Source organism: Nerophis lumbriciformis, linkage group LG22 (genome assembly GCF_033978685.3).
Source record: "Nerophis lumbriciformis linkage group LG22, RoL_Nlum_v2.1, whole genome shotgun sequence".
Classification (NCBI taxonomy): domain Eukaryota; kingdom Metazoa; phylum Chordata; class Actinopteri; order Syngnathiformes; family Syngnathidae; genus Nerophis; species Nerophis lumbriciformis.
The window spans coordinates 29,807,459-29,824,964 of NC_084569.2; the positions used below are offsets into that span (position 1 = coordinate 29,807,459).

General features: G+C 40.0%; 1 protein-coding gene across 1 annotated transcript in view; it reads left to right on the forward strand.

Moving 5' to 3' along the window:
- Positions 1-9,792, forward strand: part of cnn1b (calponin 1, basic, smooth muscle, b) — a 61,884-nt gene extending 52,092 nt beyond the window's left edge. The window contains exons 6-7 of the mRNA XM_061973647.1: positions 2,548-2,694; positions 8,693-9,792. Coding sequence (XP_061829631.1) covers positions 2,548-2,694; positions 8,693-8,941 — 396 coding nt within the window. The 3' untranslated portion in view covers positions 8,942-9,792. The remainder of the gene's footprint in view (positions 1-2,547; positions 2,695-8,692) is intronic.
- The last annotated feature ends 7,714 nt before the right edge of the window (positions 9,793-17,506 follow it).

Consider the following 17,506-nt stretch of genomic DNA (forward strand, 5'->3'; position numbering starts at 1 on the left):
CTGCAAATCCAGAGGTGTTGTGGCTCTAATGAAGAGTGCTGGCGGTCACACAACATCCATCCTTCAGAGTCCTTTATGCTTCCCCTTGTGAGAGCTCTTACAATTTTAAAGGGCGATGGAGTGGTTCCAATGTTGCTTATTTGGACCAGCGCTTTCAAGGGATGAAAGTGCAAGCCCCTGGCACGGACCGACCGGCCCCTCCTGTTGGCCTCGTTCCAGGCAGAGGCCCGTGTTTTGCGTAAAGTGCAACGGCCCCAACAGGCACTCAGACGTTAAGGTGGTGATTTACAGAAGACCTTGGACTGGTCAGAGCAATAATACATTACGTTATGTTACAGCCTTATTCCAAAATGGGAAAAAAAAAAAAAAATTCTCAAAATTCTACAGACAATACCCACAATGACAATGTGAAAAAAAATGTTTTTTTTCAATTTTGCTAATTTATTGAAGAAAAAAAAAAATCACACATGTACATAAGTATTCTACGGAGCCCCTAAAGCAAGGGTGTCAAACTCAAATACAGAGTGGGCCAACATTAAAAAACTGAACAAAGCCGCGGGCCAAGGTTGAACAAATTAACCTTTTAATAAGGACCCAAACAAGTTTTGCATTGAATATTGAACAAGCAAGGCTTATATAACTTTATAGTGACGAGTGACGAGTTTCAAATAATAATAATAATAATTAAAAAATATCAGTGGCATACCAAATACAATTTAAATAAAAAATGAATGCCTCTTTTCTATTTGCAGCCTTCTGAGGTAAATATCAACATTCACTTTTTCCACAGGCTAGTAAATTAGAAAATAAAATAACAATGAATAAACCAACCATTCCGGACTTTAAACTGCTCAGTTTGCAACACACTGATCTAATCTGATGTGCCCGAGCCAGATACCTGCCATCTTTTCTTGGATGCTAGTTCATTAATGTCGGAGCTCAGGCTTTGAGCTGAGGCAACCTTCATTATCGAACGAAGGTGTTCATCAGTCATTATATCTCGTAGTCCACCCGGACCACAGTCTTGGGGGCGTGCCTTAAAGGCACTGCCTTTAACGTCCTCTACGAGCTGTCGCCACGTCCGCTTTTCATCCATTCTAACAACGTATTGGCCCAGTCACATAATATATACGGCTTTTACACACACATAAGTGAATGCAACGCATACTTGATCAACAGCGATACAGGTTACACTGAGGGTGGCCGTATAAACAACGTTAACACTGTTAGAAATATACGCCACACTGTGAATCCACAGCAAGCAAGAATGACAAACACATTTCGGGAGAACATCCGCACCGTAAGATTTGCCAAGATTGGCCCGCTGGCCAGAGTTTGACACCATGCCCTAAAGGGACATGGGGGAAATATTTTTTTTTATAATTTTTATTTTTTATTTTATTTTTTTAGACATGTATCTCGTGCGCACGAAATACATGCCTAAAAAAAAAATCATAATAATATATGTATATTTTTTTATATAAATTTATAAAAAGTTTTGTCGTCTAAAAATCAATAATAATAATAATTTTTATTTTTTATTTTTTTTAGTTCCCCCATGTCCCTTTAGGGGCTCCGTAGTATTCACAGCCTTGTTGACGCACCTTTTGGCAGCAATTACAGCCTCAAGTCTTTTTGAATACCGCTGAAAACCATCCCCACACCATGATGCTGCCACCACCATGCTTCCCTGTAGACCAGAGAATTTAGTTTCTCATGGTCTAAGAGTCTTTCAGTTGTATTTTTCTTTAAAAAATGGCTTTCGCCCAGGCCACTCTACCATACGGGCCTGATCGGTGGATTGCTGCAGAGATGGTTGTCCTTCTGGAAGGTTCTCCACTCTCCACAGAGGAGTGCTGTAGCTCTGACAGAGTGACCATGGGGTTCTTGGTCACCTCCCTGACTAGACTAAGATGCATGCAGCAAAGTACAGAGACATCCTGGATGAAAACCAACGAGCAAAGTCTGTAAATACTTGGTGTGAGGGGGCGTGGCCTGCGGACCTGCAGCGAGGGGCCGGCTCCGAGATCGGCGAAAGATGCGTAGATGGCCCACCTGGGCGCGTTTATCTGATCACCTGTCACTCTATAAAAGGGCAGCAGCCGGGAAGGAAGAGGTTGGAGAAGATGGAGTTGTGGATGGTGAAGAGAAAACAAGAGCATGAGCGACGGCGAGACGGAAACGGAGACGGCGACGAGAGGCGATTGCTGAAAAGCAGAGCGATAAGTTTATTGCAAAATAAACCAAATAACAAAACCGTCAAGCCTGTCATGTCTCTTATGGGTGGTCCGAAGAACCCGGAGGTGCAAGACCTCCACACTTGGTTTTTGATTATAATAATAATAATATAGTAATAATAATAGTAATAAATCACATCATCATAATGGGGTATTGTCTGTAGAATTTTGAGGAAAAAAAAAAAGAATTTCGGAATAAGGCTGCAACACAAAAAAATTTGGAAAAAGTACTTATCGGATTCACTGTATGTACACAGAAGAATGATGAAGAGTAAATAGTTCACAATAAATCTTATTTTTACCTTTTTAGATGGGCACCAACAAGCTTGCCAGCCAAAAAGGCATGACCTCTTACGGCACAAGACGCCATCTCTATGACTCCAAGATGGGCATGGACAACCCGATGGACCAATCCACCATCAGCTTACAGATGGGTACCAACAAAGGAGCCAACCAGGTGAGGACACACAGTTTTTACAAGCAGACACAGTGTTTTAGCTACTTCTAAATCACTAATCCTCGCCTCCATGGCGACAAATAAAGTAAGTTTCTTACAAGTAGCATTATCAGTGGAGGACGAGGAATAGCTAAACATGCTTCACTACACACGATAGGAGGATACAATAGCTCACCGGCGTCACAATGTAAACAAACGCCATGGGTGGATCTACACCTGACATCCACTGTAATGATACCAAGTACAAGAGTGTATCTAGTTGATACTATGATTACATCGATACTTTTTATCGTCACAAAACATTTTATATTGTTTATAAACTTAGGAAATACGTGAGGACTTAAATTATGACCAATGTATGATCCTGTAACTACTTGGTATCGGAGCGATACCTAAATTTGGGTATCATCCAAAACTAATGTAAAGTATCAAACAACAGAAGAATAAGTGATTATTACACTTTAACAGAAGTGTAGATGTTGAAAGAGAAAATAAGCAGATGTTAACAGTAAATGAACAAGTGGATTAATCAATTTTTACAGTTTGTCCCTCATAATGTTGACAAAATAATAGAATGATAAATGACACAATATGTTACTGCATATGTCAGCAGACTAATTAGGAGCCTTTGTTTGTTTACTTACTACTAAAAGACAAGTTGTCTAGTATGTTCACTATTTTATTTAAGGACAAGCTTGCAATAATAAACATATGTTTCATGTACTGTAATATTTTTTGTTAAAATAAAGCCAATAATGCCATTTTTTGTGGTACCCTTTTATTTAGAAAAGTATCAAAATACATTTTGGTACCGGTATCGGGACAACCCTAGTCGCTCTATTCCGCCTATAAAATGCTCTAAAATGACGTCCAGCAACGTACACACTGGAAGTATATATGTAATGTAGTAACATTCATAATAACATGTAATATTTGCATATAATGTTGACGTGTGTTTGGGGTCATTGTCATGTTGGAACACCCAACTGCGCCCAAGACCCAACCTCCGGGCTGATGATTTTAGGTTGTTCTGAAGAATTTGGAGGTAATCCTCCTTTTTCATTGTCCCATTTACTCTCTGTAAAGCACCAGTTCCATTGGCAGCAAAACAGGCCCAGAGCATAATACTACCACCACCATGCTTGACGGTAGTATGAATGTAAGAGTAGTTTGAATATTGGAATGGTTTGAATGTTGAAGAGTTTGAATTTCCAGGGAAACCGGAATTTGGTTTGGAACTTGGGAAAGTGTTACTTTGAATGTCCAGGATGAGTGGAATGGTTTGAATTAGAGATGTCCGATAATATCGGCCTGCCGATTTTATCGGCCGATAAATGCTTTGGAATGTAATATCGGAAATTATCGGTATCGTTTTTTTTATTATCGGTATCGGTTTTTTGTAATTTATTTTTTTAATTATTTTTTTTAATTTATTTATTCAACATAAAAAACACAAGATACATTTACAATTAGTGCACCAACCCAAAAAACCTCCCTCCCCCATTTACACTCATTCACACTCATTCACACAAAAGGGTTGTTTCTTTCTGTTATTAATATTCTGGTTCCTACATTATATATTAATATATATCAATACAGTCTGCAAGGGATACAGTCCGTAAGCACACATGATTGTGCGTGCTGCTGGTCCACTAATAGTACTGACCTTTAACAGTTAATTTTACTCATTTTCATTCATTACTAGTTTCTATGTAACTATTTTTATATTTTTTTACTTTCTTTTTTATTCAAGAAAATGTTTTTAATTTATTTGTTATTTTATTTTTATTTATTTTTTTAAAAAGGACCTTATTTTCACCATACCTGGTTGTCCAAATTAGGCATAATAATGTGTTAATTCCACGACTGTATATATTGGTATCGGTTGATATCGGTAATTAAGGGTTTGCTCAATATCGAAATATCAGATATCGGCAAAAAGCCATTATCGGACATCCCTAGTTTGAATAGGTTGAAAAATGTGGGAATTGTGCAACTTGGGAAAATGTCCCATTCATTTCAATGCGAACTTCCTGGAAATTTGGGAATTTGGGGGAAAGCGGGATTTTTTTAGAAAATGATTAGGAGTATGAATGTCCTGAATGAGCTGAATTGGTTGGTGTTGGAATTGTTTAAATCGGTCAAGAAATGTTGAATTAGTAACAGTTTTTTTAATTGAGAAATTTCGGGAATTTTGGGAAAAGCGAGAGTTTCTTTAAAAATGGTAAAAGACTTGAATGGTCTAAATGAGTTGAATGGTTGGTGTTTCAATTTTTCAAATCAGTGGAGAAATGTTGAAGTAGTAACATGTTGAATTGAGAAATGGTATTACGGAATTCCTGGAATTTCGGGAAAACCGAGAATTTTTCAGTTCAAAAAACAACTTCGGTTTTTTTGTCCTGATTCAGAGAAATGTTTTGACGGTGGTACGGTTGAAATGCGTTGAAAAATGTGGAGGGAGTAGTCGCCAGAAAAAAGGGTGTTTTTTTTATTATTATTAATGTATTATTATTTCTTTTTTTGTTTATTTAATTTATGTATTTGTAGATGCTACTTTGTTTTTTTTTTTGCTGTTTCTTTCTTTTATTGGGCGGGGGTGGTATGGTTGGGATACAAACAAAAAATATTTTGACATTTAGGGCAGACAACAGATATATGATGTATGTGAATATGATGTAATGGATAGGAATGTCTGATGCTGGAGGTCAATAAAAATAAAGTGAATAAAAAATTAAAAAATGTGGAGGGAGTAGTCGCCAGAAAAAAGGGTGGAAATAGAGCTTTGAGAAGCGGGAAATTCTGGAAAATCCTGGAGTTTTTTTGGACTTGGAAAAATGATAGTTTGAATTTCCACAATGGTGGAATGCGTTGAAGGTGGAATAGTTTGAATAGGTTGAAAAATTTGGAAATGGTGGCAGTTTGAAAAATGGCCAATTCATTTTGAATGGGGAGAAATGTCCCGTAAAACCAAGAATTCTGGGAAATCTGGGAATTTTGGGAATTTGTCAAGGAAAAGCCCGCGATTCCCGAATAGGCTGAACAGTTTGAAATTGGAACGTTTAGAATCAGGTAAAAAATGTGGAAGGTAGAGCACACCAAACTCTGGAGAAGAATAATAATAATTAGAGATGTCCGATAATATCGGCCGATAAATGCTTTAAAATGTGATATCGGAAATTACTGGAATCGGTTTCTAAATTATCGGTATCCAAAAGTAAAATGTATGACTTTTTAAAACGCCGCTGTGTACACGGACGTAGGAAGAAGTACAGAGCGCCAATAAACCTTAAAGGCACTGCCTCTGCGTGTCGGCCCAGTCACATAATATCTATGTCTTTTCACACAAACAAGTGAATGCAAGTCATACTTGGTCAACAGCCATACAGGTCACACTGAGGGTGGCCGTATAAACAACTTTAACACTGTTACAAATTTGCGCCACACTGTGAACCCACACCAAACAAGAATGACAAACACATTTCGGGAGAACATCCGCACCGTAACACAACATAAACACAACAGAACAAACACCCAGAACCCTTTGCAGCATAAACTCTTCCGGGACGCTACAACATACACCCCCCGCTACCACCAAACACCCCCCACCCCCATCTCCCGAATTCGGAGGTGTCAAGGTTGGCAAGTATGCTCCAGTATACTGTGGACTGAAGCTGTGTGCCTTCATTTTTGTTGTAGCTGTTGTTTTGAGGCATGTTTTTTTTTTTTTTATTTAAAAAAATAATGCACTTTGTGAAAGTCAAAGTATAGTATTTCCCATAGTTGTAGTGGGTATTAGGATTATCTCAGGGAGACCATGTCCCAAATTCCAAGCTGCTGTTTTGAGGCATGTTAAAAAAAATAATGCACTTTGTGACTTCAATAATAAATATGGCAGTGCCATGTTGGCACTTTTTTCCATAACTGGAGTTGAAGTTGTTCTCTTATTTTGGAAAACCTTGTTTTTGATTGATTGATTGAGACGTTTATTAGTAGATTGCACAGTACAGTACATATTCCGTACAATTGACCACTAAATGGTATCACCCGAATAAGTTTTTCAACTTGTTTAAGTCGGGGTCCACGTTAATCAATTCATGGTAAAGTTACATTGTTTAATGCATCCAGCGGGGCATCACAACAAAATTAGGCATAATAATGTGTTCATTCCACGACTGTATATATCGGTTGATATCGGAATCAGTAATTAAGAGTTGGACAATATCGGATATCGGCAAAAAAGCCATTATCGGACATCTCTAACAATAATAAATTGAATAAGTTGAATAAATAGAAAACCATATGGAAATTTTCAGGAAATCCCCCTGCAGCACCTTTGCGGACTCTCTTTAAGACCGCCGACCTACAAACCCCGTTTCCATATGAGTTGGGAAATTGTGTTAGATGTAAATATAAACAGAATACAATGATTTGCAAATCCTTTTCAACCCATATTCAATTGAATGCACTACAAAGACAAGATATTTGATGTTCAAACTCATAAACTTTATTTTTTTTTTGCAAATAATAATTAACTTAGAATTTCATGGCTGCAACACGTGCCAAAGTAGTTGGGAAAGGGCATGTTCACCACTGTGTTGCATCACCTTTTCTTTTAACAACACTCAATAAACGATTGGGAACTGAGGAAACTAATTGTTGAAGCTTTGAAAGTGGAATTCTTTCCCATTCTTGTTTTATGTAGAGCTTCAGTCGTTCAACAGTCCGGGGTCTCCGCTGTCGTATTTTACGCTTCATAATGCGCCACACATTTTCGATGGGAGACAGGTCTGGACTGCAGGCGGGCCAGGAAAGTACTCGCACTCTTTTTTTACGAAGCCACGCTGTTGTAACACGTGCTGAATGTGGCTTGGCATTGCCTTGCTGAAATAAGCAGGGGCGTCCATGAAAAAGACGGCGCTTAGATGGCAGCATATGTTGTTCTAAAACCTGTATGTACCTTTCAGCATTAATGGTGCCTTCACAGATGTGTAAGTTACCCATGCCTTGGGCACTAATGCACCCCCATACCATCACACATGCTGGCTTTTCAACTTTGCGTCGATAACAGTCTGGATGGTTCGCTTCCCCTTTGGTCCGGATGACACAATATCGAATATTTCCAAAAACAATTTGAAATGTGGACTCGTCAGACCACAGAACACTTTTCCACTCTGCATGAGTCCATCTTAGATGATCTGGATTTCTGGATGTTGTTGATAAATGGCTTTCGCTTTGCATAGTAGAGCTTTAACTTGCACTTACAGATGTAGCGACCAACTGTATTTAGTGACAGTGGTTTTCTGAAGTGTTCCTGAGCCCATGTGGTGATATCCTTTAGAGATTGATGTCGGTTTTTCATACAGTGCCGTCTGAGGGATCGAAGGTCACGGTCATTCAATGTTGGTTTCCGGCCATGCCGCTTACGGGTAGTGATTTCTCCAGATTCTCTGAACCTTTTGATGATATTATGGACCGTAGATGTTGAAATCCCGAAATGTATTGCAATTGCACTTTGAGAAACGTTGTTCTTAAACGGTTTGACTATTTGCTCACGCAGTTGTGGACAAAGGGGTGTACCTCGCCCCATCCTTTCTTGTGAAAGACTGAGCATTTTTGGGGAAGCTGTTTTTATACCCAATCATGGCACCCACCTGTTCCCAATTAGCCTGCACACCTGTGGGATGTTCCAAATAAGTGTTTTGATTTATTGCCACCTTTCCCAACTTCTTTGTCACGTGTTGCTGGCATCAAATTCTAAAGTTAATGATTATTTGCAAAAAAAAAAAAAAAAAAGTTTATCAGTTTGAACATCAAATATGTTGTCTTTGTAGCATATTCAACTAAATATGGGTTGAAAATGATTTGCAAATCATTGTATTCCGTTTATATTTACATCTAACACAATTTCCCAACTCATATGGAAACGGGGTTTGTGTATGTCATCCTATAAGACATTAGAACCTTTTTGATTGTTTTTGTTCGTCTCCCCCACCCCCAGTCGGGCATGACCGCCCCCGGCACAAGGAGGCACATCTTCGACAAGAAGCTGGAGCTGGAGAACTGCGACACCACCACCATATCTCTGCAGATGGGCACCAACAAGGTGGCCTCCCAGCAGGGCATGACCTCCTACGGCCTGCCCCGCCAGGTCTACGACAACAAGTACTGCACCAACCCCACCGAGGCGGCCTACAACAACAACGGCGGGCAGGCGGAGTTCGACGGATACAACCAGTACTCCGACTAAAACCCCCTCAGACTGGTATTCCAAACACTGATTTGACGTCTCGCTCCCTGGCCTTTTTAGACACGGTTTTTACTCTCTGGGAAGGTTTCCACGGGTACGACAATAATACTTTACATGGCCAACTTCTGTGGTTCTTGATACCAGACCAGACTTAAAGGTTGATATTTAATATCTATTTATGGATACAATTGTAATTAGAGACCGCGTTGGTGCTACTGAACCTTTTTGACCGACCCCTCCTTCTGACCCAGCTTGTTTTTTTTATTTGAAACCCCCTAATATAGTCCGAGGCCTAACAAATGACCCAGGGTTTCGGCTACGATTGACGTGGCTTGCGTGGAATGTTTTATTTTCGTAAATCTAAGGCATAACAAAAAGTATATTAGGCAGCTGATTTACTTGTAGTCACCACCGATTTTTTTACACAGCTAAAAAAAAAAAAGGCTTGCTTTTATTATTTTATACGAGAAACGCGCCCCTTTTTTTGCGTCAAATAAACACGCTGGTTTGTCTTCGACCGAGCTACTGTATTTTAATTCACCAAATGTCTTGAATGTAACGTTGCTGCGTGCGCTGGCGTGTGAAGGGTTAAGCAAGAAGCACAGTGTGGCTTGAAAATGTGAACGCTCGGAGTGGAGCGCCATCTAGTGTTGTGTAATCCTCACACCGGTCACCCTCCCCCCCCTTTTTTTTTAATTCTTTTTTTTTTAACATTCCTTAAATTAAATCGGTGGAAGAAAAAGCAGTTTTTGCAAGTAGAACTGCAGCTAATGGTAACATTTCACTTTTCAACAATGTACGGCTTTCACTAAACATGACTTTTGTGCAATAAAAACACTTGAAAAATACAACTTTGAGTCACTGTGGTGAAATGTATATACCGTATTTTTCGGACTATAAGGCGCAGTTTTTTTCATAGTTTGGCCGGGGGGTGCGACTTATACTCAGGAGCGACTTATGTGTGAAATTATTAACACATTACCGTAAAATATCAAATAATATTATTCAGCTCATTCACGTAAGAGACTAGACGTATAAGATTTCATGGGATTTAGCGATTAGGAGTGACAGATTGTTTGGTAAATGTATAGCATGTTCTATATGTTATAGTTATTTGAATGACTCTTACCATAATATGTTACGTTAACATACCAGGCATGCTCTCAGTTGGTTATTTATGCCTCATATAACGTACACTTATTCAGCCTGTTGTTCACTATTCTTTATTTATTTTAAATTGCCTTTCAAATGTCTATTCTTGGTGTTGGGTTTTATCAAATAAATTTCCCCCAAAAATGCGACTTAAACTCCAGTGCGACTTATATGTGTTTTTTCCTTCTTTAGTATGCATTTCGGCCTATACTTTCGGCCGGTGCGACTTATACTCCGAAAAATACGGTAGTGCAAAACCTACTTTTGCTACCTATTGGTACCTGTTTTTGTCTACCGTATTTTTCGGACTATAAAGCCCCCTAAAAATCCTTTCATTTTCTCAAAACCCGACAGTGAGCCTTATAACCCGGTGCGCCTAATGTACGGAATGATTTTGGTTGTGCTTACTGACCCCGAAGCAATTTTATTTGGTACATGGTGAAATGATTTTTTCCTACCTATAGGTACCTGTGTAGACTGCAATATGATGGCAGTCACACATAAGAGATACGTGTAGACTGCAATATGATGGCAGTCACACATAAGAGATACATGTAGACTGCAATATGATCGCAGTCACACATAAGAGATAAGTGTAGACTGCAATATGATGGCAGTCACACATAAGAGATACGTGTAGACTGCAATATGACAAAAGTAAACAACACCAACATTTTATATGTTCCGTTGAAAATATAGAACATTACACACGGCGCTCAAAAATCTGTAAAAATGTTTTGGTACGACTTTAGTAAGCTATGAAGCCGCACCGCTTGATGGATTGTACTGTGCTTCAACATACGAGTATTATTATGGTGTGTGTATTAAGGTAAGACATATTATCTGGCGTTTTGTTTCGCAATATTATGCAAAAGCAACTTTTCCTACCTATTGGTACCTGTTTTTGTGTACCGTATTTTCCACACTATAAGGTGCACTTAAAATCCTTTAATTTTCTCAAAACCCGACAGTGCGCCATATAACCCGGTGCGCCTATTGTACGGAATAATTTTGGTTGTGCTTACGGACCTCGAAGCTATTTTATTTGGTACATGGTGTAATGATAAATGTGACCAGTAGATGGCAGTCACACATAAGAGATACGTGTAGACTGCAATATGATGGCAGTCACACATCAGAGATACGTGAAGACTGCAATATGATCGCAGTCACACATAAGAGATAAGTGTAGACTGCAATATGATGGCAGTCACACATAAGAGATACGTGTAGACTGCAATATGACAAAAGTAAACAACACCAACATTTTATATGTTCCGTTGAAAATATAGAACATTACACACGGCGCTCAAAAATCTGTCAAAATGTTTTAGTACGACTTTAGTAAGCTATGAAGCCGCACCGCTTGATGGATTGTACTGTGCTTCAACATAGGAGTATTATTATGGTGTGTGTATAAAGTAAGACACATTATCTGGCGTTTTGTTTCACAATATTATGCAAAAGCAACTTTTCCTACCTATTGGTACCTGTTTTTGTGTACCGTATTTTCCAGACTGTAAGGTGCACTTAAAATCCTTTAATTTTCTCTAAACCCGACAGTGCGCCATATAACCCGGTGCGCCTATTGTACGGAATAATTTTGGTTGTGCTTACGGACCTCGAAGCTATTTTATTTGGTACATGGTGTAATGATAAATGTGACCAGTAGATGGCAGTCACACATAAGAGATACGTGTAGACTGCAATATGATGGCAGTCACACATAAGAGATACGTGTAGACTGCAATATGATGGCAGTCACACATAAGAGATACGTGTAGACTGCAATATGACTCAAGTAACCAACACCAACATTTTATGTGTTCAATTGAAAATATAGAACATTACACACGGCGCTCAAAATTCTGTCAAAATGTTTTAGCACGACTTTGGTAAGCTTGATGGATTGTCGGAGCATTACGGCTACCATAGTCAGACGTACTGTGCTTCAACATAGGAGTATTGTTATGGTGTGTGTATAAGGTAAGCCATTATCTGGCGTTTTGTTTCACAATATTATGCAAAAGCAACTTTTCCTACCTATAGGTACCTGTGTAGACTGCAATATGATGGCAGTCACACATAAGAGATACTTGTAGACTGCAATATGATGGCAGTCACACATAAGAGATATGTGTAGACTGCAATATGACTCAAGTAAACAACACCAACATTTTATATGTTCCATTGAGAATATAGAACATTACACACGGCGCTCAAAATTTTGTCAGTGTTTTAGCACGACTTTGGTAAGCTTGATGGATTGTCAGAGCATTACGGCTACCATAGTCAGACGTACTGTGCTTCAACATAGGAGTATTATTATGGTGTGTGTATAAGGTAAGACATTATCTGGCGTTTTGTTTCACAATATTATGCAAAAGCAACTTTTCCTACCTATAGGTACCTGTGTAGACTGCAATATGATGGCAGTCACACATAAGAGATACATGTAGACTGCAATATGATGGCAGTCACACATAAGAGATACGTGTGGACTGCAATATAAAGGCAGTCGCACATAAGAGATACGTGTAGACTGCAATATGACTCAAGTAAACAACACCAACATTTTTTATGTTCCATTGAAAATATAGAACATTACACAAGGCGCTCAAAATTCTGTCAAAAGGTTTTAGCACGACTTTGGTAAGCTTGATGGATTGTCAGAGCATTACGGCTACCATAGTCAGACGTACTGTGCTTCAATATAGGAGTATTATTATGGTGTGTGTATAAGGTAAGACATTATCTGGCGTTTTGTTTCACAATATTATGCAAAAGCAACTTTTCCTACCTATAGGTACCTGTGTAGACTGCAATATGATGGCAGTCACACATAAGAGATACCTGTGGACTGCAATATAAAGGCAGTCGCACATAAGAGATACGTGTAGACTGCAATATGACTCAAGTAAACAACACCAACATTTTATATGTTCCATTGAAAATATAGAACATTACACACGGCGCTCAAAATTCTGTCAAAAATGTTTTAGCACGACTTTGGTAAGCTTGATGGATTGTCAGAGCATTACGGCTACCATAGTCAGACGTACTGTGCTTCAATATAGGAGTATTATTATGGTGTGTTTATAAGGTAAGACATTATCTGGCGTTTTGTTTCACAATATTATGCAAACGCAACTTTTCCTACCTATAGGTACCTGTGTAGACTGCAATATGATGGCAGTCACACATAAGAGATACGTGTAGACTGCAATATGATGGCAGTCACACATAAGAGATACGTGTGGACTGCAATATAAAGGCAGTCGCACATAAGAGATATGTGTAGACTGCAATATGACTCAAGTAAGCAACACCAACATTTTATATGTTCCATTGAAAATATAGAACATTACACACGGCGCTCAAAATTCTGTCAAAATGTTTTAGCACGACTTTGGTAAGCTTGATGGATTGTCAGAGCATTACGGCTACCATAGTCAGACGTACTGTGCTTCAATATAGGAGTATTATTATGGTGTGTGTATAAAGTAAGACATACTATCTGGCGTTTTGTTTCGCAATATTATGCAAAAGCAACTTTTCCTACCTATTGGTACCTGGTTTTGTGTACCGTATTTTTCAGACTATAAGGCGCACTTAAAATCCTTTAATTTTCTCTAAACCCGACAGTGCGCCTTATAATCCGGTGCGCCTAATGTACGGAATAATTTTGGTTGCGCTTCCGGACCTCGAAGCTATTTTATTCGGTACATGGTGTAATGATAAATGTGACCAGTAGATGGCAGTCACACATAAGAGATACGTGTAGACTGCAATATGATGGCAGTCACACATAAGAGATACGTGTAGACTGCCCTATGATGGCAGTCGCACATAAGAGATACGTGTAGACTGCAATATAAAGGCAGTCACACATAAGAGATACGTGTAGACTGCAATGACTCAAGTAAACAACACCAACATTTTATATGTTCCATTGAGAATATAGAACATTACACACGGCGCTCAAAAACCTGTCAAAATGTTTTAGCACGACTTTGGTAAGCTATGAAGCGGCACCGCTTGATGGATTGTCGGAGCATTACGGCAACCATAGTCAGACGTACTGTGCTTCAACATAGGAGTATTATTATGGTGTGTGTATAAAGTAAGACATATTATCTGGCGTTTTGTTTCACAATATTATGCAAAAGCAACTTTTCTTACCTTCTGGTACCTGCTCATGTATATTTGGGATCTGCATAAGTCCTGAAAAATTGCGTGCGTCCGCCTTTGTAGTCCGTGCCGACACCATAGTCAATAAGCTTCTTCTTTTTCTCTATCTTCTTGTTATGGGACATTCATCCACCGCTGTTGCCATTTCTAAGCGGCTTAAAGATGATCTGTAAAACATCATCTATGCAACATTTTGACCAAAGAACTACCATTACATGTTATGTAGACCACAAGGAAGTGTTTTACATGTAGAAAAAAATATATGACTCCTTTAATGCGCCTTATAATCCGGTGCGCCATATATATGAAAATAGACCTGCATAGCCCCACTCATCGGCAGTGCGTCTTATAATCCGGCGCCTTATGGTTCGGAAAATACAGTATTTGGGATCTGCAGAAGTCCCGAAAACGTGAAAACAAACCGTGGAAGCATGGCGGGGATATTCATAAAACTTCCTTCATATTTCGGCGAAACGAGACGTTTGCAATTTGGCAAATTGTTGACATTTTTTTGCAGTTGGTTACGTCCATATATGGTCGAGCAGTTCTCAAACTTTTTTCCCACCAAGTACCACCATAATGACCAACATCAAAATACAGTAGCGTAGTAGGCCTAAGTATTCATTAAAAACAAGGCAGAGGTTTTATTTAACAAGTGTATTCAATATTTTTTGGCCACTGTAACTTTACACACAGTTTGAACAGTAACAATGTGTTTGAATATAGGAAAATAAATCACGTCAAGTGGTTCTTTGGCATACCACTCGAGCAGGGGTGTCAAACTTGTGTTCATTGAGGGCCACTTGTAACAGTGAAGAATATACACATTTTAAATTGCTTCATTACACAATTATTTATTATATATTTTTACGTACACTGTAAGAAAAACATGTAGATTTTAGAGTAAAGTTCAGCTGCCGAAAATTTTACCATTAAATGTACCATGTTTTTTTACAATATACACTGCAAATGTCAACGGGAAAACCGTACCACTGTTTTACTGTAAAATCTACAGTTGTTGTTTTTACGGTGTATAACTGCAAATGGAAAAACAATATTACACATTTTTTTGTTTCGTGTTTTAACGGTAAAATTCCAGTTTTTTACCGAAAAATAATTTTTACATTGTACAATTTGATTGATAAGTTGCTTCAAAATCATGAGTAAAGCAACATATTTAAGTACTTATTTTGATCTTTGGAATGTGTGATAATATAATATTTGTTGCAATATCAGATTAAGTTTAATATATTTTATATTTTTCGGAGTATAAGTCGCTCCGGAGTATAAATCGCACCGGCCAAAAATGCATTATAAAGAAGGAAAAAAACATATATAAGTCGCACTTGAGTATATGTCGCATTTTTTGGGGAAAATTATTTGATAAAACCAAACACCAAGAATGGACATTTGAAAGGCAATTTAAAATAAAGAATAGTGAACAACAGGCTGAATAAGTGTACGTTACAAGAGAATGAGTGATGCATGTTTTAATAATGTTGTATTTGATGAGAACAAGTCCGAATTAATATTGTCAATATAGTATCATTTTTATTAACATGTTCTGCTAGTGGGGTGCCTCAGGATGTTTCGATGAAAAAAAACCTGCGTTGGTTTAAAAAAAGGTGAAAAACACCAATGTAGACTGCAAGGAAAGTGTTTTAAATGCAGAAAAAAAAATCCCTTTTAGAACACCATCCATCCATCCATCTTCTTCCGCTTATCCGAGGTCGGGTCGCGGGGGCAGCAGCTTAAGCAGGGAAGCCCAGACTTTCCTCTCCCCAGCCACTTCGTCCAGCTCCTCCCGGGGGATCCCGAGGCGTTCCCAGGCCAGCCGGGAGAGATAGTCTTCCCAGCGTGTCCTGGGTCTTCCCCGTGGCCTCCTACCGGTCGGACGTGCCCGAAACACCTTCCTAGGGAGGCGCTCGGGTGGCATCCTGACCAGATGCCCGAACCACCTCATCTGGCTCCTCTCGATGTGGAGGAGCAGCGGCTTTACTTTGAGCTCCTCCCGGATGACAGAGCTTCTCACCCTATCTCTAAGGGAGAGCCCCGCCACCCGGCGGAGGAAACTCATTTCGGCCGCCTGTACCCGTGATCTTGTCCTTTCGGTCATAACCCAAAGCTCATGACCATAGGTGAGGATGGGAACGTAGATCGACCGGTAAATTGAGAGCTTTGCCTTCCGGCTCAGCTCCTTCTTCACCACAACGGATCGATACAGCGTCCGCATTACTGAAGATGCCGCACCGATCCGCCTGTCGATCTCACGATCCACTCTTCCCCCACTCATGAACAAGACTCCGAGGTACTTGAACTCCTCCACTTGGGGCAAGATCTCCTCCCCAACCCGGAGATGGCACTCCACCCTTTTCCGGGAGAGAACCATGGACTCGGACTTGGAGGTGCTGATTCTCATCCCAGTCGCTTCACACTCGGCTGCGAACCGATCCAGTGAGAGCTGAAGATCTTGGCCGGAGGAAGCCATCAGGACCACATCATCTGCAAATAGCAGAGACCTAATCCTGCAGCCACCAAACCAGATACCCTCAACGCCTTGACTGCGCCTAGAAATTCTGTCCATAAAAGTTATGAACAGAATCGGTGACAAAGGGCAGCCTTGGCGTAGTCCAACCCTCACCGGAAATGTGTCCGACTTACTGCCGGCAATGCGAACCAAGCTCTGACACTGATCATACAGGGAGCGAACTGCCACAATAAGACAGTCCGTTACCCCATACTCTCTGAGCACTCCCCACAGGACTTCCCGGGGTACACGGTCGCATGCCTTCTCCAAGTCCACAAAGCACATGTAGACTGGTTGGGCAAACTCCCATGCACCCTCAAGGACCCTGCCGAGAGTATAGAGCTGGTCCACAGTTCCACGACCAGGACGAAAACCACACTGTTCCTCCTGAATCCGAGGTTCGACTATCCGGCGTAGCCTCCTCTCCAGTACACCTGAATAGACCTTACCGGGAAGGCTGAGGAGTGTGATCCCACGATAGTTGGAACACACCCTCCGGTTCCCCTTCTTAAAGAGAGGAACCACCACCCCGGTCTACCAATCCAGAGGTACCGCCCCCGATGTCCACGCGATGTTGCAGAGTCTTGTCAACCAAGACAGCCCCACAACATCCAGAGCCTTAAGGAACTCCGGGCGGATCTCATCCACCCCCGGGGCCTTAACACCGAGGAGCTTTTTAACTACCTCGGCAACCT